This window comes from Belonocnema kinseyi, chromosome 5 (genome assembly GCF_010883055.1).
Source record: "Belonocnema kinseyi isolate 2016_QV_RU_SX_M_011 chromosome 5, B_treatae_v1, whole genome shotgun sequence".
Taxonomy (NCBI): Eukaryota; Metazoa; Arthropoda; class Insecta; order Hymenoptera; family Cynipidae; genus Belonocnema; species Belonocnema kinseyi.
This window is the reverse complement of record NC_046661.1, coordinates 15,116,178-15,141,103: the sequence shown is the minus strand read 5'-3', so window position 1 is coordinate 15,141,103 and position 24,926 is coordinate 15,116,178. Positions and strand designations below refer to the sequence as shown.

The 24,926-nt window shown below is 35.3% G+C and overlaps 1 protein-coding gene across 3 annotated transcripts in view; it reads left to right on the top strand.

The window, feature by feature from the left end:
- The window catches only part of LOC117172980, a 249,464-nt gene that overhangs the window by 75,541 nt on the left and 148,997 nt on the right, over nt 1-24,926 (top strand). Inside the window, exons 1-2 of one of the 3 annotated variants that reach the window (XM_033361315.1) lie at nt 18,860-19,324; nt 19,743-21,409. In XM_033361315.1, coding sequence (XP_033217206.1) covers nt 19,283-19,324; nt 19,743-20,324 — 624 coding nt within the window. In that variant the 5' untranslated portion in view covers nt 18,860-19,282 and the 3' untranslated portion in view covers nt 20,325-21,409. The other 2 variants (XM_033361316.1, XM_033361314.1) reach the window with 2 other exon arrangements.

Here is a 24,926-nt window from a genome sequence, read left to right as displayed (position 1 = left end):
AAAAAGTCCCGGGGCTTTTTGAAGGTTTACTTTGTTTTTTAAATGAAAACCTTCTTCTTTACATTTGCAATCGATAGAGTAGAAAATTCTACGTTCAGGTACGTACCCAAGGCAAAAGTCAATTGTAACGTTCAAGGTCAGCTAGAGGTTATATGAAATTAACAAAGTTTTCCAAGATGTCAAGTGCAATTCAACGCGAAATTCATTGGGGAGCTCTGTATTGATCTTGGTAATGATCTTCAAGGTTTTTTACAAGCAGTTTACGTTTACGTTTAGCATTACCCAAGAACAACGGCGTAGACGTAGTAAATTATGTTCCCTTTGGGCTGCTTGATTAGCGTGAGTCCCCTTGCGGCGAAAGGCGTCAGAGCAGGAAATCTAGCAGTCCACTCGATTTCACCCCTTCTTGCAATCAACCTTTGAGGGAACTAAGTATCCAAATACGCTCGAACCTCCCTACCGTAATGAGCCGCTGCTCCGTCCTGCTGGATCCAAATATTTTGAAAATTATCGCCTGTCATCTCCCTTATTCGTGGTACAATTCTTTTTCTGAGAAGCTTTCCATATGCACGGGCATTGAGATTACCATCGATAAAGAAAGGGCCTATCAATGTATCATTCAAGATACCGGCCCAAACATTAATCTTTTGTGGATATTGTGTGTGACTCTCAAACATCCAATCAGGATTTGTGTCAGACCAATATCTACAAATTTGCCTGTTAACTTTACCTTTTAAAGTGAAAGTAGGTTCATCTGAAATACTGTATTGTACAAGAAAAAAGGATCTCTATCAATTCTGTCCATCATAATTTCACAAAATTCAACCCGACGATCAGGATCGTCTTGATTGAGCTCTTGTGCCAGATGAACTTTGTGAGGATGGAAATTAATGCTTTTTAAAAAAGGGTGTGGGTTTTCAACAAATGCTTGGGCTATATCCATCTGCATCTCCTCATATTCTGCAGATTTTGGCCGACCAGTTCTCTTAAGGTTCTTGATAGATCCATGATTCATAAAGCGCCTTACAGTTCTTTCAATTGTTGATTTTGGGACAGGATTTAACTCTTCTCCATTACAAAAAGTGCAATTAAAAAGCAAACGAACTTGATCATAAGATCGAACTCGATCTCCCCAAACACGCATCATTAATACAGATACCCTCTCTCGTTCCGAAAGTTCAGCTTGCGCCATAATAATCTTTAAGCGAAAGATAGTAAATATGTACTCGTGATACGTAAATTTAGTTTCGATTCGTAATATTCGTTTGGAAAAACTGTATAGGACTTATGGTATCGCCTTAGGTATTGACTTAGGTATCGAAAAACGGTATAGGACTGTATAACTCTTCGGAGAGGAACAGAACTTTCACCAGAACACCTGGAATTTTTAATGAAAAATTTTCTTATGATTTTACAATATTCAAAAAGCTGTAGCCAAGATCAATACAGAGATCACCAATGAATTTCTCGTTAAAATTTACTTCAGGAATTACACTGGCCTATTGGAAAACTTTGTGAATTTCAAATAACCTCTAACTTACCTTGACCGTTACAATTGACCTATGACTGGGGTACGTATCTGAACGTGGAATTTCCCACTCTATAGATTGCAGACGTAAAAAAGGAGGTTTCCTTTTAAAAAACAAAGTTGACCTTTAAAAATCCATTAAGGTCAACTTCAAGGTCAAAATAAATGTCACCATTGAATTCTTCGTTGAAGTTTACTTCAGAGATTGTGCCCGCAAAGCGCCAAATTTTTTTCTTAAAAATTTATAAATACCTTTATCGTATTTTTTTTCTGCAACACGTATTCGCTTCGAATTTTTTGCTCGATTTTAGACCCCCACTAATTTAAAAAAAGAAATTTTATGGCAGCACGTCAACGTTAGTTTGGTCTCAAGTGCAAAATCTTTTTTTTTACATTTTTTTCCTACAAATTTAGCAATTTTCAGCACTTGTAAAAATATTTAGGAGTTGTTTACTCCCACACAATGTTTTTATTAATGTTTTGGATGCACTTTATTCTACTTTCTTTATTTTAAATCTATTCTTCCAATTATTTTTGTGCGTGAAAAGTATATATTATCATAGACACGAAATAAAAAGTGCTTAGGGGTAGTTACACCCATTAATTGAAAAAAAATTTAGCGACATATGAGACCCCTATGTTTGAAGGGCTGTATCACACCCTTAAAGTGTTTTTTCGCTTACAAAAATGTGTCGTTTAGTTTTTCGAATATTATAACATGCATTAAGGAGAATAAAATCGGCAAGGGACACCTAGAGTACCTTCCTTGTAAGCTTGTAAGTTTGCGATTTTTAATGCTAGATCTAGAAAGTTTATTTTATCATATTTAACCATCTTTAATGATTTAAGATTTTTTCCATTTATTCCATGACTATATTAGCTGCAACAGCTGATATTAGAAATTCTATAGGTAACCCGTAAATTTGTTGGCAAAATTTACAATTGAACTTACAGTCAGAGGACTCTAATAGTAGTTTTAGAGGTTTATCAAAGTCTTATTTAGATAAAAGTATAGCAGATCTAATCTCTTTCCAGCGTTTACCTATTACGCCTCGGATTAAATTGCACGAGATATTAGTGTATATGGAGACGATGTCTAGAGAGATAATATTAAAGTCTTTTAAAACTATTATTTCATATATTTTGTTTCTGAAACCCCAACTATGCTTTATATGATAATCAGTTTGTCCCATCCTTTTTTGTAAAGACTTTGCTAGAGATTTCGAAATAAAATAAAATTGTGAACCAGGAAAAGAGGTGATAGTACTGAGTTGGCAAATAATTTTGTGTAATTTTGGGATTCCGTAAAAACGCAGTGCCGTGCGATTTGTGCAATATAAAGAAGTATAAGTATCGGCGTTAATAACGTTGTTGTTTTTGAAAGTATAGTCTAACTAGTATTTCCAATCATTCGAATTCTTTTCTTATTTGCGGCCACAAGGCCTACCTTTTACGCGTTAAAAGTATTCAGTAACTCGAATGTGATACAGATGTCTTTTCGAAAATTTGTAAATGCACAGAATTCATTAAGGGCCGGTGGTCATAAGTTATGCAATCCTTACGAACGCTGAGGCCCCTGAGTTCAGTTGACTTAAATCATCCGTGTAAAACGTTTACCTATTTAATCACGGATATAAGGAAATGTTACACTTTGAGTTTGAGTTATAAAGTTAAAGTGATTTGTGAAGGCGAAAGAAGAGTGCAGAAGAAGAAAGACATTGCAGCAGCATTGGATACTCAACCAAACACTTTATCCACGATTATAAAGAAGAAAGTTCAAATTATTTCTGCAGCTGAAAACTCTTTATTTTAACCTGATCAATCAGGTTAATCAATCAAACTTCCTTCTTTTCCAAACCTGGAAAAGTGTACCATAAATTGGATACGGCATGCTCGTCACGAAAGCATTTCTATTTTCGGGCCAATACAGCGACAGAAGACTGAACAATTCGCTAATGACTTAAGACATAAAGAGTTCAGAGCAAGATGAAATGAAATTGTGCACAAAATTTTAAATGGTGAGAAAGCTTCAGTTTCAGAAGTAGATTGCGAAATGTGTCGTTCGGAAGTGTAACGTAGCTTACTGGAAAAATATTCGGAGGATGACTATTAATGTTGATGAAACTGGACTTTATTTTCAATGCTTTCCAGATCAGACGCATGCATTCAAAAAGAATAAATGCCATGGAGGAAAAAGAAGCAAAGAGATAATTATTGTCATGGTTGGCTCCAACATGCCTGAAACAGATGCACTCATACTTCTCGTTATTGGAAAATAAAAAAAACCAAGTTCTTTTGTAGGAGCCAAATCCTCAGCAGTGACTCATGAAAATAATGAAATAGCCTGACTGACTAACTTATCTTTTTGGACGATTATTCAGCTCATTTAAAAATGTTGATGTAGACGTTGAAGGCTCTAAAAATGGTTAATTTGCCTTCCAAAACGACTTTCATATTGCAGCTAATCGATCAGCGCATCGTAAAAAATCTTAAAGTTTATTACGGAAGAAAACTTGTTTAAAGATAACTTAAAGTTATGAAAAAAAGGCAAAAAGATCGTTGCGTCAATATGTGGAAAGCGATCTTTGAAATAAACAAAGCTTTGTATGATGTATCAAGCAAAACAATTGCTAACTCTTTCCGAAAAACTGGATTTACGCAAACTTATAAAGAAAAACATACTACAATCAGCAACGTTATAGAAGAGTTATATGAATAGGGACCTGATTTTTAAATCAGAATGGGCCTACAGATCGTACAATAAGGCGAAGCGAAAATGATAAAATTAATCCAATCGTTTGAGCTGAGCGACAGAAAAATGTGAGTGGACATCAGAAGAAAGTAAACAATTTTTTTTAATTGGTCAATACATAAGGGAACCGAACATATTAAACGATTAAAAATTTTTTTTTTTTATTTTTCTTGGATTTCAACCCACAATTTTTTTCGCTCGGCTTAAACAATTCGACTTATTTGATCATTTTCACTCCGCCCTATTGTATAACTCTCTACTCATATTCTGCATGGCTTGACTCTTCTATTTTTCAGAAGTGTTGTGCTTTTTTATATTTCCTCTGAATTATTTTAGCCTTGGAGGTTTACAGTGTATGGAAGAGGCTTTAGCGTCAAAAGAATCAGAAGAGGAAGACGCATTCACAGATGAACATTTTATTTCACATACAACATTGATAGAAGCTAGTGCAAGTTTGGATGTTCTTCAGAAGTTTGATCAGGAACATGATGATGTACCCCAGGAAATATGTAGCCAACTTGGCCAGATTCGGGATTTCTGTGACACGAAAACTAAATCAAAGCAGCAAAAAATAACCCACTTTTTCAAGTAATCTGACAAACCGAAGCTCTAGCTAGTAATGCTACATCCATGAAGTAACTTCCTATCCTGCTTTTTACATTATTTACTATCCGGTATTGTTAGGGCTAACAAATTTCTATGACGAGGAACAATCTTAGTATCGAAAATGATCTTGTTTTTTATTTATAGATCCTGATATTTTTAGAAATTTTTCTATATTCTGCTCTATTCTTATATTGTACACTTAGTGTATGTTCCGGACGTACTTTAGTCTAGGTTTAATTCTTCGATAACTCAAAGTTTTGTTTTGCTTTCCTTGATGGTTCGAGTTATCGAAGTTCTATTGTAGTTAGCAATGCAGTTACATTAGTTTAAAATTTTCTAGTAGGATCTTTTTTATAATTTCATAAGCTATTTTATCTTCTAACAAGCGTAAAGTTTTAGTAATGTTATCTGCTTGATACATTATGACATTTTCTTCCAGTGTTTTCTGCACAAGATCTGAGTTCTCTTTGTGGAATATAACATCAGCTAGTTTTTAAGATCTATCAACTACCCGAAATAATACTAATTTTATGAAAGATTGGGCGACAGGAGTCGAAATTCAAACATCTTCTTGACCAAACTGGTTCACGATACCAGTTGGTTACAATCTTATTTTTTTCGATTTTTAAGGCTAGATCTAGAAAGTATGTTTTTCCATCTTTAGCCAGTTCCATGGTAAATTTGAGTTTAGTATCAGGAGTATTAAATTTATTTACAAATTATTTAAATTTATTTTTTGGTAGGCAAATTAACATTTAAAAGATATAGCGGAAGTAAAATGTGATTGGGTAATTAAGAGATTTTAAGATTTTATTTTCAATTGTTTCCATGACATTGTTAGCTACAGCAGCTGATTTTGGAGATCTAATGGATAAGCCGTAAATTTGCTGTTAACATTTACAATTGAATTGGCAGTAAGAGGACTCTAAGCATAGTGTAAGAGCTTTATCTAGGTCTTCTTAAGATAAACATGTATGGGGCTCAATTTCTTTCCAATTTTTACACTTTGCGCGTCGGATTAAATTCCATGAGATATTATAGTACATGGATACATGGTACCGTGCCGTTTCTGCAATTTAAATGATTATAAGTATTGGCGTTAAGAACGTTTTTATTTTTGACAGTAGTCAGTAATGCAGTTAAAATAGTTTGTAATTTTCTAGTAGGATCTTTTTTTATAATTTTATATGTTATTTTATCTTCCAACAGGCGTAAATTGTTAGTAATGTTACCTGCTTGATTCATAATGACACTTTTGTGGCTTTTATCTGCGTTAGTAATTATAATATCTTTATTTGTGTTAATAAATTCTTTAACTTTTTTAATATTTTCCTTTAAAATAAAGTTTTTTGCAATAAAAGTATTGCCGTTGTAAATTCAGTTTTGGTTCTAATAAGTAACTTCATTTCTTAATGTATTTGTAAGGTCAAGTTTGATATTTTTCATGTTGTACAGAATATTGCAGACCATTTTAGATATAGAAAAGTTTTTTCTGTATAAGGTAAAGCGAAATTACCACTTAGACTGATGACGTCTCTTACTTCGCCGGGAACAGCTGTTAGACATATTTATAACCCAATTAATTCTATCAGTAATAAATGCGGTTTTTGGTTGATATCGTAAGTTTTAGATTTTTAACACTAATGTATTAATGATTTTTTAGTTTATTTATTAATATCCGTAGTATGTTAGATGCACTGGGAATCGTCACAGCATTGGTTATCGTCAGATGGACCAGTATTTTTCGTATAACAAGACTCGCTCTTGCCGCATGTAATAAAAAGTGTGATTTTAGGTATGTTTAAATATCCTTTTATCAAATTGGTACTTTTTTCTCGTGTTAGTACTTTGTTACGTGCCTGACGATAACTAACACATTTGCATAGTTTGACATTTAATTGTAAATAAAGTTGACTTCAATCAAATATCATATTAAGTGATTAAAATTGAGTGTTTTTATATTTGCTTTAATCAGTTAGGCCCTTTTTGAAAATAATAATTTTGTTTTAAATACAATACCAAGCATTTTTAATTTCCAATTTGGCTAAGGTGACAATTACTAGTGCATTTACCTTAGTTCTGGCTTCTGAATTATTAAAAAAATTATTTGAGAGCTTCTGAATTATTTAACATATAAAGTGATATATATCTTTTCAGACATCTTTAATTTTTATGAAGATATCTTCAATTTTATATTTTTTGATTGTACTGGTACCGCATTTATATTTGCCGTCCGAAAACTTAAATATTCACTTATATCCTTCCGGGAGGGGACCTCATCAATATTCCTCAGCGGAGGGGAAATTTCCGCATTGCATAAAAAGGATTGTTTGAGAAAAATTACAGAGTTAAAGTACTAAAATTAAAAATTTTGTGCTTACCTCCTTCTTAGTTAACGGAAATGATAAAATTTACGGTTGTAGATTTTACATACTTGTCAAGTATAAAATGATAGATTTTGGTTGGAAAACTTTAAAATTCGAGCATCATAACCTCAAAGGTTAAAGAAGGTTTGTATCGTCTAGAATTATAAACAGAGATATGTGATTACGGTTTATGAAAAATGTGTAGATTTTTGCGTATTTATACTTAACTCAGATAAATCCTAGAGCAACTTACTATACGTACTAAATAAACAAAAAGAGAGTATGAAGCGTCTTATGGCATGTTACATTACAACTAAATAATTGCAAATTTGCATGCAATTAAAATGTGGTTAGTTTCTCGTAATATCTACGTATATACGTCCTAAGCCCGGGATATTCAAATTTTTGGAATATATATTCGTGCAATTAAATTATTGCATATGGGACTCAAGCCTTAAATATCTGATCTAAAGTTAATAGAGTTGTTATCTCTCTATATATGTATAATTTCTAATAGCAAGTGTTTATCAAGATTAGGCTTCAATTTTAAAATTTCAACGTTATTTAAATCGAATGTTTAACTATGGCTGTGTGTGTTCCGTTTCTTTCAATAGATCTTTTATATTCCCTATTAGACCTTAGATCTTGTGCACAAACTCTGGAAAAAATGGCTATTCTTCTCACTGGTTAAAAACTAAAATCGTTCCAAGATACAAACGCTCAATTAATTCACAAAAAACTATATCAACGCAATCTACGCAACCTGAAGTTATCTACCGTAAAAATGGTTATATGACCCTACCTTTAAAACGTAGATGAATGTCTGTTCAGAATATTCAGAAAATGTAGTCTTGAATTAGTTTTTGCAATTAACAAGAATTTAAGGCAAATCTTACTTACAAGTACTAAGGATAAAATTTAAAAAGAAATCAAATGTAACTGCGTTTTAAAGATATATGCAAAATTGTAAAAAACATACATTGGTCAAACCAATAGATCTCTGCATACAAGAAAAAGGGTGCATGAAATATCTATGGAAAAAACCAAACAAACACAGCCATAGCTAAACATTGTTAAGAATTTGCACATGCCTTTGAATTCGATTTAAGCAACTTTAACATTTTAAGATTAGAGCTTCGACCTCCTCGGCGACTGCTGTTGTGTCGAGGTCCAAGACCTCGACCTCGGTGCGAGGGACTAGCTCGCGCACGCTACTCTCTTCGCCGACCGCCTCCTTGATGGCAGCCGAGAGCTCGGCTCTGCCCTTCGATGTAGGCCCCAGTTCCACCAGGACCCCGCCCTTTCTTTTTTGTCTGATCCCCTTGAAGTTGAATTCAAGGGCGTTAGGGTTTACCTTCTTCTTGAGATACTTTAGAATCTCGGCATAGCTCAGACCCTCGGCCGGTTTGATAAGAACCGCCTCGGGTCGAGCTCTTCTCCGTGTCTTTTTCTGCTTCCTGGTGTCGCTCGATCAAATAAAATCCCTATTAAGCCCTTCGGTCGTTATAGTATGATCGCCCAGTTCCTCTATCAGACGCTCCGCTCGTGTCAGTCCATCCCTAATTGGGAGCCATATATTCCCCTTCTCCCTGCTGAAATCCACCATTTCTTTAATGGTCTCGATGACTTCCAATGGACCTCCTAACTTCTAGCAGACGCTCCTGTCAAAGCATGTTTGATTCCCCCCAAAATTCTTGGAACCGGCACTGACTACCGGGGCTGGAACTCGATCGGAATCAGCGGGGAGATTGCCACTCCCTTGGAGTATGTCGTTTTTCACATACTGGCTCATGACTGGTTTGTATTCGGGGCTTCTTCCCCTAGCTGGTTTTTGTCCGCCCTAAGTATTTGATTTTCCCGGTACCACCCACATCTGGGAGACGTTGCTCTGTCAGCAACCTGGGGAGGCGCCCGACGGGGGACCAGCAACCCCACGCGGGGAACGTTTGCTCTTAGAAATGATACATATACAAAGTAATAACTCTATTAACTTCGGATCAGACATTTAATGCTCAAATACTACAATAAGTTAAATGCAAAAATATACATTAAAAAAATTTGAATTTTCCGGACGCGAAACTAACTCAATTTTGATTTCATGCAAATTCGCAATGATGTAGTTTTAATCCCAGATAGCAATTTTTCGGCACATTACGCCAGCAGGCCCTGCCGACACGGCATGCTGTCATCTTACCTTCAGCATATTAGTAACATCGAACTTGCACTCTGCAGTTATCCTGTTTGCATACAATGAAGGAAATAAATGGTTCCTAGGGTAAAAAAATGGTAATACAATCATAGGCTTTCGTTAGTGTCGTAATCTTCTTCATTTGAAGTTTTCACATTTGTTTTTCAAAGTCATAGAATTTAATAATTATCTATTTCCAGCAATATGAATTGAAAAGTTTGAATCAATTTCATTTTCATTGAATTCACCTGATCAATCCGATCCATACTATAAAGGCCATATGGCTATGAAATTTTATTTTTTATTTTGTTAAATCCGAAAACGTTAATCAACACCTCTGAAATAAGAAAGAATGAGAAATTGGCAAGCAATTGGTTGGCAATTAATCTCAGTTGCAACAAAGAATAGCATCACCGCTGCGCACCGACCAAATGCGGAACTACTGCTCTCAATGGATTTTCGCGGCTGAAGGAGCATTGAGAGTGGAAAATTTAAATCAGTGCCTCATACAGTATAAAGGCAATATAATTCGCAGCTTTCAAATCTAATTCAAGTTAAAAAATTAGGAATTCAATAGTAATGATCATAACATATTTAATTGATTCAAAGAATTAGTAAGAGATAGACAGAAATAGTAAATTATAGCAAGACAAAAATAAATGATTATATCAATTCAATTGCATCTAAGAAAATTATTGTAACAATAATAATAATTTTACTACCTTTACTTATTTACCTTTTATAATTTTACTGCCTTTACTACGAGACTCAGATTGATTATGAAGAGTTTTCTCAACTCGGCAAGCAAAATCAGGACGATCAACACATATGCCATCCCTGTCCTCACGTACTCCTTCGAGCTCATAAAATGGTCTAACAACGACCTTGAAAAGTTAAACAGAATTGTTCGCGTAGAAATGACGAAACACCGAATGCACCACAGAAATTTAGCGATTAAAAGGGTAGTTCTACCACGACATTTAGGGGGTAGGGGCGTTTTAGATGTCAAAAAACTGTGTGAGTCACAAGTTATACAGTTGTGAGGCTATTTTAACAGCAAAAGAAGTGTTGCGCTTTACTGTGCCATCTGTCAAGCGGATCTTGACTACACGCCCTTAAATTTGTCCTCAGATGGGGCCTTAAATATCCGGGCAGAAACCATAGAGGAATTAGAAATGCGATGGAGGCAGAAAGCCATACATGGCGAGCACCCCGACACGTTAGATCAAAATGAAGTGGATAGTGAGGCATCTAATATTTGGTCAAGAAAGGGTGTTCTGTATCTAGAGACGGAAGGATTCATCATTGCAATACAGGACAAGATTGTTAGCACCAGGAATTATCGCAAACACGTGCTACATCAAGACGTGGTTGACCGGTGCCGATTATGTGGAGATACCAACGAATCCATCGAGCACATTATTGATGGCTGTCGCGTAATGGCTCAGAGAAAATATACGCACAGATATAATGATGTAGCGGGCATTATACATTAACGAACTGCCGTAAACCTAAGACTCTTAAAAGAATGGATGCCCTTCTATAGATACATTCCAATGTCCGTTTTAGAAAGCGAAGATTACATCTTATATTGGGATCTTACTATCCAAACGGATCATTACATCCGGGCCAATCGACCTGACATCGAGATAGCGAGTTAAGGCATGAAGTAAATACCATATGGAGGAATGTAAATCATGCATCTATTCATCCTACTGTGATTTCGGCTACAGGCAATGTGCACGCAAGATACACTGCACATCTTGAACACTTAGAAATCAGTAGGATATAGGCAGCAGCTCAGAAGGCGGTTTTATTAAACACCTGTCGCATTGTAAGAAACTTTCTTGACCATGAGGAAGCGAGCGACTAAAAACCCGTGGAGTGAAAGATGGTAGCTCTAAGAAAGCATCCAGAGGTGACTGTTGTCACCTCCAACGCTCGTGGCCGATCGTAATTGTATATCTACAACATCGTCTCAGGAGGTTTCAAACATCATATGAAATTATTTGAATTAACTTATAACATTCTAATCTCATCAGTCACTTGAATTAGTCCGTGGCTATGATGTATGACCGGGTTCACCTGAGTAAAAGTTTAATAAAACACAAAATGATAATATCTGTACTGCAGGAACGACATAATCAGGGTTATCTGCAGCTCCTCATGCAACCCAGCTGCAGTTATTGTGAGCTCACGAGATAATTTGCACGCCATATTTGCGATTTTCTGACTGTGCGGATTTATTCTGTGTCAAGACGGCCTAATACTGAAAACGCTATAAGTGCTCTACAGTAGGGCTCTTCAGCGAGGGGAAATGGGGCTTCCAATACTTATTTTCCACATGTCTCGTTTCTACCACCACGAACTTCTACTCAGCTTTAAGAGTGAGGCAGAAGTTTTGCATGCTGAGTAAGACGGCTTAGTGGTAGGAACGGGTTTTCCTGCAAATGAGTATTCAGAACCAAAATTACCCTCACTGAAGACCCCTGATCTACAGGTCCTGCAGCCCAGTTGGAGTAACTGTGCGCTTACAAGATAACATGCACGCTATTAGTCTGGGAGCCAGCGACACATTTTTGCGACCAATGTCCATACCCATAATACTTTAAGGAATGCTTCAGATAGGTGTGTTGTGAGCATAGTTAGCGTTATCTGCGACACTTTGGGTGGGTGGGTCAATGGAGGCCGCCTCAAAGTGTAAAAAGCAAACAAGTTTTCAATGATTTTCTTTTGCTTGAAAAGTTTTGAAATTATATTTAATATAACATTTAAACGAAAAAAAACCGCCAACTAGCTCTATGGAGGTGGAAAATCCGCCAGCTAGCTAACGGGTTTTCCACTCACATACAGCTAGCTGACTTTGTTTAATATTTTAAGTATTATGTCTACTATTGTCTGAGAGATTTTGAAGCTGAAGAAAATAATATTTGCAAAGTTATCCCAAGTACATAAAATATATAGTATAAATATAAAATACAAACAAACATAATTGCTGATATGTTGTTCATTATTATATTATTTGTGAGTGCATTAAAGAACTCAAGTGGCATAACCTTCAAAACTTTCTCACTTTTAGAATGAAAACTCCGAATTTGAAATTTAAATTTTTTGAATGGAAAGAATTACCTTCTGAAAATGTTACAGTGCTTACATTTATTTTTTCAATAATCATACGCAGGGTTGAATCTTAACCGGGAAACTGAGAAAGATCGGAAATAGACCGTGAAATTAATTAAAAAACCAAGAATTTATTTCAGTTTGGTTAAAAATTAATTCCTTCAACTGAAAATTTAAATGTCTAGTTTTGGTTGAATATAAATCTTTTCTTGTTCACCATTCAACAATTAAGGTAAAAATTTGTCTTTGTTAATTGGAAATTTAAAGTCAACTATTCCGTTGCGAATCCACATATTTTGTTAAAAATCGATTTTTTTGTAGTGGAATGGAATGGAAGCTTCTGATGTGTCCCCTAAGGGTTTACATTTTTCTTACACCTTCTCTATTCTTTTACACACCCTCCACACACTTACTTGGCGGTGGAAGGGGGACCTACAGTTTAAGGTGGGTTCCGAACCACCAAGAGCAACAGCCTTAAGTACTTAGAGAAAACCTTTTTCTCTAGAGGTACCGGTCCCACGACTCTCCGGAGATGAACAACTCCCTTGCTAGGCTAGTGTTCACCGCATAGGCCACCGAGACTCTTCCAGAGTGCGAGGCGGGAATCGAACCCGCAAGCCGAAGGAGTGGGTCCAAAGCCTACGCTTTAGCCCCCACGACCATCGTCCCACTGATTTTTTTGTAGTGAAAGATCTGTTTCTTTGCAAGTTAATCTTCATGTTTAACAATTATTTTTATTTTTGTGTGTTAAAAGTTCAAGTATTTTAAAATTAAATTCCCGGTCTTTTCTCGATCTTTCCGGGTTTCCCAGTTAAGTATCCACCCTGCGTATGATTTAAAAAAAATGCAAGGACTGTACCATTTTCAGCAGGTGATGCTTTTCGTTTAAAACTTTAAATTTCAAAAATCTGACGAAGTTTTAAGCGGAAGGAAATCATTGCATCAAGTTTTTTTTTTACATGTTTCCATGATCAGCTGACGGGTTTTCGACCTAAATAGAGCCAACTGACGGTTTTATTTTCGTTTAAATATTATATTAACTATCACCTCACAAGCTTTCAAGCGGAAGGATATCATTAAAAACTTTTTTTTACACGTTGGGGCGGCTGTCATTGCCCCACCCACCGAAAATGCCGCAGTTAACGCTAACTATGCTCACAACAAACCTATCGAAAGCATTTCTCAAAGTATTAGGCAGAAGGAAATGATTGAGAAAAAATTGTCGCTGGTTCCCGGACTATATGTTTGCGATGTACTGACTGTGTGAATGTGTTGCATATCAACACGGCATGAAGCTGAAATGCTGCAGCATAATTGTTATCGCGCAATGTAACGTGCCATAAGGATTTTAAAACTTTTCTTTTCGTTGTGTAGTATATATAGTAATTTTCTGTAGAATTTATCTTGTGTAAGGATAGATACTTGTGCTAGAAGTTGTTCACCATGCATGGAACTCGACCTTTCCAGTTAATTGTCTATTTCAAAACCTTTGAATGATCTGGAGCTGTGATGTTAGTCAGCTCCTTTGCAGGATTATTAATTGCTCTTGCTTTCTCTAGTTTAAACCATGCAGTATCGAAATGGCTGCTGTCAGTTTTTCTTCAAGTACCTGACCAATAGTTAGGCATGCCTTCCAGCTGATGGACTCTGTGTCTTACTGGTTATTTTTTTTACACTCTGTTGACGATACAAAATTCTTTCATCTCCCTAAAAGGTTCGCTTTTGTTGCCTTCTTGCACTATTTTCTTGTACCACCGCAGTCTAGCAGGAAGAACATTAAGTCTCTGTCCTTAGGACTCTATGATTTCATTTAATATTTCTGTCATTGTATCAAAGCACCGAGGGCGGATGATTTTTTTTTACATTACATATCAGCTTTCTGATTATATTTCCTTTCTTATATTGAGTCAATCGACCTAATTTGTACCTTACTTTGCTGAATTTTATATTCAACCTGAACTTCCATTATGGGTCTCGATTCCTTTCTGAGGCAAGGGCTTCAATTTTAGGCTTTGTTCTGTGGCCCACGTTCTGAAAGCTGTCACAGCAGCACGATATGCAAAAATTGGCACAGTATACAAGAGTTTACACCTCTAACGTAGTTTTTTCTGCAGAGAATGCCTTCATGTGGGTCCCATGTGTCTGCACTTGAGTAAAGTTGACTGAAAGTCTGCTCAAGGTGCTGCAGTTTTTCTGAGAGTTTGTTTTACACGCTATCGTTATGAATGCCCAGACATAGTTCTGGTTACCTCGGTACTTGATGTATATCATCCCTGGCACCTATGCCTTCAGCCTTCATCAGTTCTTCGTTTTCCACATCTTCCAAGGGGAATTCATCAATTCAACATTTCTTTTCATATGGTGTACCCATTTTAACCGCTTTCTTGGTTGCTGAATTTCTGCTTCTGCCTGTGGTTGTATTGGGCTATCTGCCTTTGGAGAATGTGATAGAGCTGCATCATCATCAGGTTGAGGCAGAACATCAATTGCGCTGTTTGATCGTGTGACGTAACTTCCTCTTACTAATGTTTATTGTCATCGTTTTGTAACCAAAATAAACCTGTTGTTGAACATCCATTGCTCTGCTATCTCAGATATGTGGAATAGTCCTGATGTCGTTTGCATTAGCGATAAGATCTTTTAGTGCGACTTTCTTTACATGAGGATACTTTTTAGCAGCCTTAATTCTAAAATTGTATCCTCTTTCGCTTTTGGTTTCGATCTTCGGACTTTCATAGTAGAGATTCATCAATTCCTCCCTCATTGTGGTATACCATTTAATGGTCTCCCACGGTATTTCTGTTCAGGTGGTTGGCTGCAAATAGATAACGCTGGAGACAGGATCCTTCTCTACTACGTAGACATGACATTGCTAAAAAATAATCTTTTTGAGAATCTTCCAGTGTCAATAGATTCTCTGTATGGTGGGCACCTCGCAAATACCCACTCCGATTTTTGGGATTTAACCCTTAGCGTATAAATTCAACCCTTCCATACAACGCATATCACTTTGTCAAAAAATAATATTTTTGCAAATTGTCCAGTGCCATAGAGCTTCTGAGTTTTGGGCTCTTTAAAAATATCCACTCCGATTTTTGGGCTCCAATGCTTAATGCCTATAATTAACCCCACTCTGCTACTTATATACTACTTTGTCAAAAAATAATTATTTTGAAAATTCACCAGTGTCAATGGAGTCTTCGATTTTTGAGCGCCTCGAAAATACTTACTCCGATTTTTGGTCTCCAACACTGAACGCTAAAAACAGTCCTTTTTTAACACTTAAACATGATTTTGTCAAAAAATCATCTTTTTCGGAATATTGCATTCTTACTAGAGTCTCTGACCTTTTTTGAATTTTACGGTGCAAATGGATTTTCTGATTTTTGGGCTCTTCAAAAATGCCAACATCAAGATTTATATTTTATAATGGGTTGGTGTTTTTGCGTGTGTTTATGGGTGGTTTTTCTGAATTTTTGTGCAGTGCATTTGAGAGCCAAAAATAAACCCAAAATCTGGTGCATTTTGTTTTTTTTTTCAAATTTTGTTTTTCGCAATGGGGTGGTTTTTTGAAAATAGGGGTAGTTTTTGGATTTTTTTCGTGCATTCAGGAGCCCAAAATAAAACCAAAATTCTGGCGCTGTTTGTTTTTTCCGAATTTGAGTTTTTACGTAGGAGGTAGTGTTATTTGTAGCAGGGGTGGTTTTTGGAAATTGGTTGTTGGTGCGTACAAGAGCCCAAAAGAAGCCCAAAGTTCTGTCGTGTTTGATTTTATTCTTCTAATTTTTATATAGAGGAGGTGCTGGCTTGATTCAAGTTAGCACCTCCACTGAAAATTTGAATTTTCATAAAAAGTAGTGGAGCCCAAAAATCAGCAATACAACCTAAAAAACGCCCAACAAAAGCCCAAAATTCTGACACAGAGAAATTTGGGAATTTCGTTTATGGAGGTGCTAGCTTGATGGCCCCAGAGCTACCGCCAACATAGCCATCATAGTCATCAGAGGACCCTTAAGACATTTTCTTTCCAGGGTAAGCCCTACTTGGTGAGTAAGGGAGGTAGCAATGTGGGGGCAGTTTAAAAAATGTATATTATTACAATTCATACTATGTATTGGTATTAAATCAGGCGTATTTTTATTGTCTTTTTTCATAATAAAAACAGTGCGCAAACTCTAAAAAAGAAATTTTGTTATTAAACATGTTATTGCAACTCGTGCGTTATTTTTACTAAAATTTAATTTTCAACTTACTATGCATTCTTATAACAAATTTGTAGATCCTTATTGATAAAGAACTTTTATATATTAAATTTTGTTGTGACTTATGTCATTTTTTAGAGAAAAAAAATTATTGTTTATTTTTAACGTTGTTTTTTATGAATACTACAAAAAATGCGCATTTCATTAAAAAAATGATTAACCATGTAGATAAGAACAATGATAACAACTCGGAATGCTTGATTTGTCATTATTTTTTTTCGATTAAAATTGTAATTTTCGATTTTTCAGGAAAATTCAACAAGTTTTAGCGAAAATCGCCTAGAGCTTTTCTTTCTCTTGACTGGAACTAGAAAAAGTAGGCACGATTTTGAAGAAGAATTTTAATTTTTGGATAACAGTTTTTTTTACGAATGTTTTGGGAAGTCAAAAACAATTAAATAAATCAAACTTTATCAAAGGAGTTTTTCCCATAAAAATCGAAGAGCAGAGTGTTTTGTTGTGTGTTTGGTTGCTCTTCTACTGCTCGAAAGCATGGAACTGTTTGGTTTTTCTGGAATGTAAATAAACTCCTATTTAAAAAAATGAAAAATCTCATAGTACATTGACAGAATTTACTGATAATATGGCTTGAGAAATAAAACAGAATAAAGCAAAAAATCCACGAAATTTAAACGGATTTTTAAGCTTGTTCCACTGTCAATAAAAAAGATTGAAGAAAAAGTTATAATCATCAAATATTTCAAGCTGATATAAATTAAATTCTGCATTAAAATGTCGATAGTTAATATCGCATTTTAAATGTTTATGAGGGGAAAAAATTGAAGAATTTATTATTTAGATAAAAATGGTTTTTAAATTCGAAGTTTGCAAACAGAATGCAATAATAGCAACTGAAGTTTTATTTTCCACCTCTTTTCCGCAAAATAGAAGGTGTCCTGCATGTAACATTCTTTCTCCATCTACGAAGTTTCTACATGCCGCTGTAGATTTTGTAAGATCACAAATTTGAGCTGTTGGTACTGTAACTTTTAAGGTTTACGACTAATTTTGAATGTTTTTACATGAGTCTTATGAGACATCTACGCATTGTCGCCGGCCATATTGATTTTGCCGCTAGTGGTGACCTCAAGGTTTCAGATCCCAATATCATGTAAGTTTAAATGCATTGTAAGCTTAAATAAACTTTAACTTATGTATATAGTAATGAAGCTCATCAAGATTATGCAAATAATACAAAAAATGGACGATTGGAATTTAAATACGAATTATAACCTAAATTTTAGAACAGATTTTTAAATGGTAAGTATTTCATTAACAAAATTAATTAAAAATTACTTGGAGTTTATTTTGGCTTTAAAACAACTCCATTTAATTTTATAATCTTTTGAAAATAAGAAAAAATAGTACAATAATGTTTTTTTTTGTAGAAAAATATTGCTGCCGAAAGATGTGTTTTTTCACTGTAGAAGATGTATAGTCCATCTAAAACCCTTAGTTTCACATAAAGACTTATTTTCACTAGCCAATACATAGTTTAAGATTTTTAAAAAATCCTTAAAATACTTTTATTCACAAATTGAAACGCATCTTTAAAATCGTACCTATTCTTTCTAGTTCGGATTGTTGTTGCCATCAGGTGGCACATCACAGTTTAACCATTCACAATAAGTGCGGTAACTTTTTTCCGAAAAAATTTATAAAGATAAATTGTTCGTCTTTTTCAGTACAAGAAATAACCGTACATAAAAATTTTAAATCTTGAAAAATATGATTCCGGTTTTCAATGCCATCAGAAGTTTCCTTCATACCTGCGACTATGCTACCAAGTAGACCAGCTGAAAGGGATTAAAAATCTAAAATTAAAATTTGTGAAATTTTGAAATTATCTATGAGAAGATTAGAAATTCAGTATTTACGGGTTTTCATTATTTCAGATATCTAACTTTTTTTAGATGTTTCAAATGGGAATGAATATAACGCATCTCGTAAATAGAATAAGCAGACAATTCCAAAGCAGACAAAATTTATAATTTCGATTCTAAAATAGTGTGTTAAGTATATACGTTATAATTGTAGAGATGCATAATGAGAAAATTCATAAATTAAACAAAAATTTTAATAATATGAAGAAATTTCTAAAAAGAGAGTCGGGTTGGTGAATTCCAGCTACTTTAAATAAGTCCACTCGGTACGTGAAGAATGCAATAGGGCCATTATATGAACGTCGCATCACTTCTCAGCCCCGTTTTAGTACCGAAATCAGCACAAACAGTCATTGAAACAGCACTGGCGGGTCAGTGTTGTTCGTCAGTGCTTGTTCATCTGCAGGATGTGCACATCACTTAAAAGTAAAAAAAGTCCAACAATGATCGAAAACTTGGAATTTGTAAAATCAAATGTGGCGTTGCAAGTATGGAAATTAGACAGTTCCACGGGAATTTAAAGTTTGCTGTACAGGCCATGGGTAAATGGCATTGAAATTGCGGGAGATTCGGATACATGTTGGAGGCGAGGCAGAAACGAGACAAAGATAAGTTGATGGCAAGTACTGTAATCTTTACAAGAGCTATGAATTGTCTACTTTCTGCACATGTTGCGTAGATACATACATAGGTAAAAATATTCACTCGGGAATTGACGTGGAATTCTGCGTAAAATTTTACGCGCAAATTTAGGCAGAAATGTATGTGAAATCATCCAACCAAATGAAAATCTACATGGAAGGTTTAAAATTTACAGGTGCACTTCCATGTAATTATATAAATTTACGTGTAAATTCATGAAAATTCTACGTGGATGTTTGCAACAAAGTATACACATAATAACTGAGTCTTTACTTTTTCTGCGGACACAAGCTGATATAAGATAGTTGAAATTATTTATCATAATATGAAGTGACTTAATACTCCATTAGGTATAAAGAATACAACATATTAATGTCTACCTTATTTTCTGACAGATATTTTCCCAAGGAAGATTAAATTTCCCAAGAATATATGGAATTAACAATAATCAAAGCTATTCAAATAGTTTGAACAACACAAACGATAATTTGGAAAATTCTGCTGCTAATACGTTTTTAAGAATTGGGAACATAGGAAATTTCTTTGCTAACCTAGCTGGTGACTTTGTGGGGTCTCTGACCTCCTTTATATCAGACTACGAATCGACTGTCGCTGGAATTCCTGATTTAAAAAATGCAACGAGTGTTATTGTTCCCGCGATACCAAATTTACCTGATCCTGAAAATTTACCTTACATCCCGGGACTGTCCGAGGCTTTGGTGGATGCTAGAAACCACCTCCACGCTACATTGAATATTACATCGGATATAAGCACCGGAATCCATGACGTTATACATAACGCTCTGCTCAGTGGGGATCCAGTGGGTGCATCTCGTGCTTTAATTGAAACAATCCTGAAAGTCTATGGAACAGTTGCTGCGCATTGCCCCTTGATTATCGTAGGAGAACGTATTATCCAAGAGGGAGTTCGACTGTCCGTTGAAGTTCTTCGCTCAATACGAAATGTCACTGAATGATCGTATCACTTTAATTTAAAAATGTCTAAAACAATGATATTTATGCAAACCATGTTAGTATTATAGAGCAAATTAACTCAGCAAAAATTTATATATTTAAAAAAGTTCTTTATGTTTTCATTTTGACAACGGTTCCCCAAGGTAGAAAAATTTGATGTAAAATTGCATATTATTATATGTTTTACTACATTTATTACCAAAATCTACACATTTTTTGTCAAAGCTCGAATGGTTTACGACAATCCATCGTGAAAAGAAGTTTAAAGTCACGCCAGATTTTTTATTTTTTAATTAGGATTTTCAGTAAATTGTATAGGCAATAATCGTAGAATATATAGTGCAGTAGTCCCATAGCACTTCTTTATAGAGGAATCGGAATCGGAAACCATTCATCTGAATACGGCTCAAAAGGACAGACTGAACTGCGGCCGTTCCCTTACTCTTTGGCCACCCGCTCGGGCCGTCAATTTCGATGAAGCTTATGCATTTTAAAACGCAATTTTAAAGGTATTCATCTTGGAATTTTTGTCTGTCCTTTTACTAAAACTTAGTTTAAATACTATTATTTTTGTTATTAAAAACGTCAGACCTTATACTATCACTTAAAAATCGAAGTTTTTTATCAATAATTATCGAGATTGGAATTGTGTTGTGCCCATGCTATAGTCTGGCTATTGAATAATAACAAACTTGGGACGTCAATGGTCGATCTTGAAACAAAATTATTATTATACTATCACTCGTAATTTCTAATTTTTCACCCAGCTCAAAAGTCAAAACGCGCTTAACAGGGCGTTTGGCATTTATGAATGCAAAAGAAGGGTTCTTTCGCAGATCTATTCGCCAATAACTAGATATCATACTCCTACTTAGGCGAAAACCGTCACCAGCTCTCAGTCTGTTACGGTACGTTACATTTCATGGATCGACTTATTCGAAAACGCAGTATGTCCAAGACCATTTGATTGATTTTCTTTATTGACTAAAACTCATTCGGGATATCTGCGATCTCCCAACTGCACAGTTCCATCTCACAATATGTGACCGTCCGCGAAGAAAGGGACGTAATGCGCTGTAACTTCATTTTACAGGAGAGCGATTGAGGAGACGGCCCAACATAGGAACTCCATTAGAGGTAATCATTTTTCAATTTAATATAAATTCGAATTTTTCTGATAAAGGAATAACATTTATTATTATGAAAGAGCAAGTAAAAAAACTATCAATTGGTGTAAAAAACCAAACATTGATTTTATATATTTATACACACATACACATACACACACACACACACATATATATGTATTCGCGTTTCTTTGTAGGCATATGTATAGCATATGTATAGCATATCAAATAAAATGTTGCTGCATGCTTATGTTTTTTACGCCTTTTGTTTTTAGTTATTAATTTGTTTCAAAATGTAAATAAATATCTAGAATAATATTTAAGATTAAAACATTTTACAATTTAGACGTCTTTGTAACTATAGCATGTATGAATGCAGATTATTTTAGATCTCTAATGTAGAAGAAGGTTAGGGTGAAAGATATGCGTTTAAAAAAATGTTTTAATCAGTTAAAAAAAAAGACCATTGGAAAAGAATTACTGAAAAGAAACATAGCGTCGTAGGTTCCTCATTGGTTGGACATTTAAAGCTTGGAAAAGGAAGCCTTTGGAGACGTCCATAAATGGGAGGACATGAGGAATAGACACGCTAAAAGGGGAAAGGATATTAAAGAGTGGAACGTCAAGCATGGAAGTAGGTAGCAGGATGGAGGAAGAGCCGATAGAGATCTGGAACAGGGTAGAGCAAATTATAGAAGAGAAAAAGGGAGAATGCAGGAGCGAAAATGAAGAGATAGCGACTAAAAACAAGATAAGGGCAATACCTCTTGGGTATCCCCACTAAACATGAAATACTTGATGCCTCGCGATGTAATACATATAATTTTATAAAAGAATACTTCAGTATGTAAAGCTATATATTTTTTTACACTATTAAAATGTATAAAATTCGCAATTAACAGTATTGAAAACATCCTTTTTTAATGTTCTCTGCCATGTTACATTAATTTTTCGTCAATTTGAAAAAAGTCACATGATAACAGAGCAGGCTGGTACGTTCAGCAATAATATGACGTACGGTACGTGAGGGGGGGGGGAGGGAAGGCTCGAAGTTGAGCAAAAATCCGATCACGTGATTTATGGACTGCCCCTTTCTTGTAATTCATTTTGGCTAGTACTTCAAATCGAATATAAAAATCATAACAACCAAATATAAGTAACAAATCGTGTTTCTACTTCGTCTATTGATGATCTTTGACAGAAATTTGTTGACAATGTATTTGAAGAAATAGATTAAATAAAGAATAAAAATATTGATGCCTTAGATTGCAATATTATAACAGATGAACAGATTTTTTAAGTAAATCAAGTCCTTGCACTTATGGATGTTCCACTTGTTATAAATCATGATCTTAGATCAAAAATAGTTCAAAGATTCAAAGCGAGCAAACTTAAAACGGGGCTTTCTTCTGAATTAAGAAAGGTGCTTGGTGTAGCAAATTTTTCAAAAGAAACTAACATTCGTGACTTTGCCTTGAAAATTAAGGAGAAGATACAAGAATAAAATACTAGGTCTCAAATTGTTAAATTGTTGACAATGGTACTAAACAGTTGGAGTATTCGCAAACAAGGAAAAGAATTAGATGTTCCATACGGCTTGACTTGCTAGAGAGTGACTCTGAAAATTCCACAGATGAACCTAAAAAGAAACAGGAGGTAAAGGGCACGATCATTAGAAATTAAACAGAAATTTGGAACAAATTTTCGGCCATTCAAGAAACTGAGGCAACTAGAGGCATAATAAGCAACCAACTCTTACAAGGTGATGGAATTAAGAAATTAACAAAACTAGCAACATCGGCAAAATCTTAAATGCGAATAAATAAAGATGCTGGTCGTGTATATTTAAAAGCCGGCGATGTGGATGGACACAAAAAAGTAATAGATGTGCTTGTGAAGAGTGAAGTAGAATTTTTCACGCACGTAATGAAACCTGAGAGTAAGTCAAATAAAGAATTCTTTATCAAATATTTATACTCTGATGGCTTTAATGAGAATAAAATCATGTTTGACATTAAAAACAAATATGGATTCGAGCCAAAAAGAGCAATCCAATTTTAAAGAAAACGCTCCTTACTCTTAATTTTTGATAAAACTATTCCAACGTCGGACATCAAATGCATTACAAATACCCTTTGTTAGAAAATTAAAGTGGTTAATTATAAAACCAAAAGCACGGCTGTCACACACTGCAAAAATTGCTGCGGTTTCGGGCATGTGAAGGCTCACTGCGGAAGGAAACAAATTTTTACCAACGATTCTAAAAAAACTAAAGCCGGAAATCAAACGAAATCAACAAAGGAGGAAGACTTTCAACAAAAACAACCAACTGAGTAAGTCAAGCTAAAAATGTGGTAGTAGAGCAGCAAAATCCGAAAGAAAGAAATATTCAACCGAAGCGTGCGAGCGTATTTAAAACTGTTTAGTACACCCAAGCAGCGTCTACTTCAGGAGCCTCAACAAATTTGAAGCAATAAAAAAAAGGGGAAGCAGCGGCGACATTTACGAAGGAGCCATAGATGCTGTCTCTTATGCATTAGACGAAATAGTGACTAAAATGGATTTCGAGTCGGTGAGTCATTGCCAAAAACTAGCAAAAATCATGTCTACATTCATTACTAAGGTGCGAACCCTTCCGAAACTCCATTCCGTCCTCATGATGTTCCTCTTCAGCTTCCGAATCGCTGATTTCGAATAACATCCCGTTAAGTTCAGCCGACTCCTCCGGATCACTCGGTACGCCATCCCGATCTTTTCCACATTTCTGGAGGAGGGAGGCATAATACAGCCCGCCAAACTTCCTTCTGGAGATGCCAGTTTGTAGATGTTGGGTGAGATTACCTCTACTACAACCAAGGGGCCTCTTTATTTTGGTTTAATTTTGCCGCCATATCCTTTCTTCGACCACACTTGATTAGGCTTCTTGATCTTGTCACCATTCTTCAATTGAATTCGCAGCTCGGCCTCTCACTTCCTTTAACTTCCAATATTTTTCGCGGACGGGGCTCCCGTTCCAAATTAAGAAACACTGGGGTCACTCAATTGGTACTATGTAGAGCCGTGTTACAGGCGAATCAAAACTCGTTCAAGTGAAGATTCCAGTTTCAATGGTCTTGACCAATAAATGGCCTGATTATAGTCTTCAGAACCCTATTCGTCCTCTCCACAGGGTTAGCCTGACGATGATACAAGGTGGTGAATGAGCGGTGTATAGCGAACTCCACCGCGAGGTCGTTACCGCATTATTGTTGAATTCAGTGCGACTGGCCTAATATAGCACCTTTGGTGTTCCCCACCTGGTGACTACTAATTCTAAAAAAGCTGCATTATTTGTTTCTGCGTTGGCTTTTTTCAAGGGTACCAACTCGATCCATTTAGAAAATACGAGGGTAGTTCAATAAGTCCTTAGAATGAAGTATAAAAACAATTTTTTTTGGGTAAATTTTTTTTTATTTTTCAACATAATCTCCTTGGAGC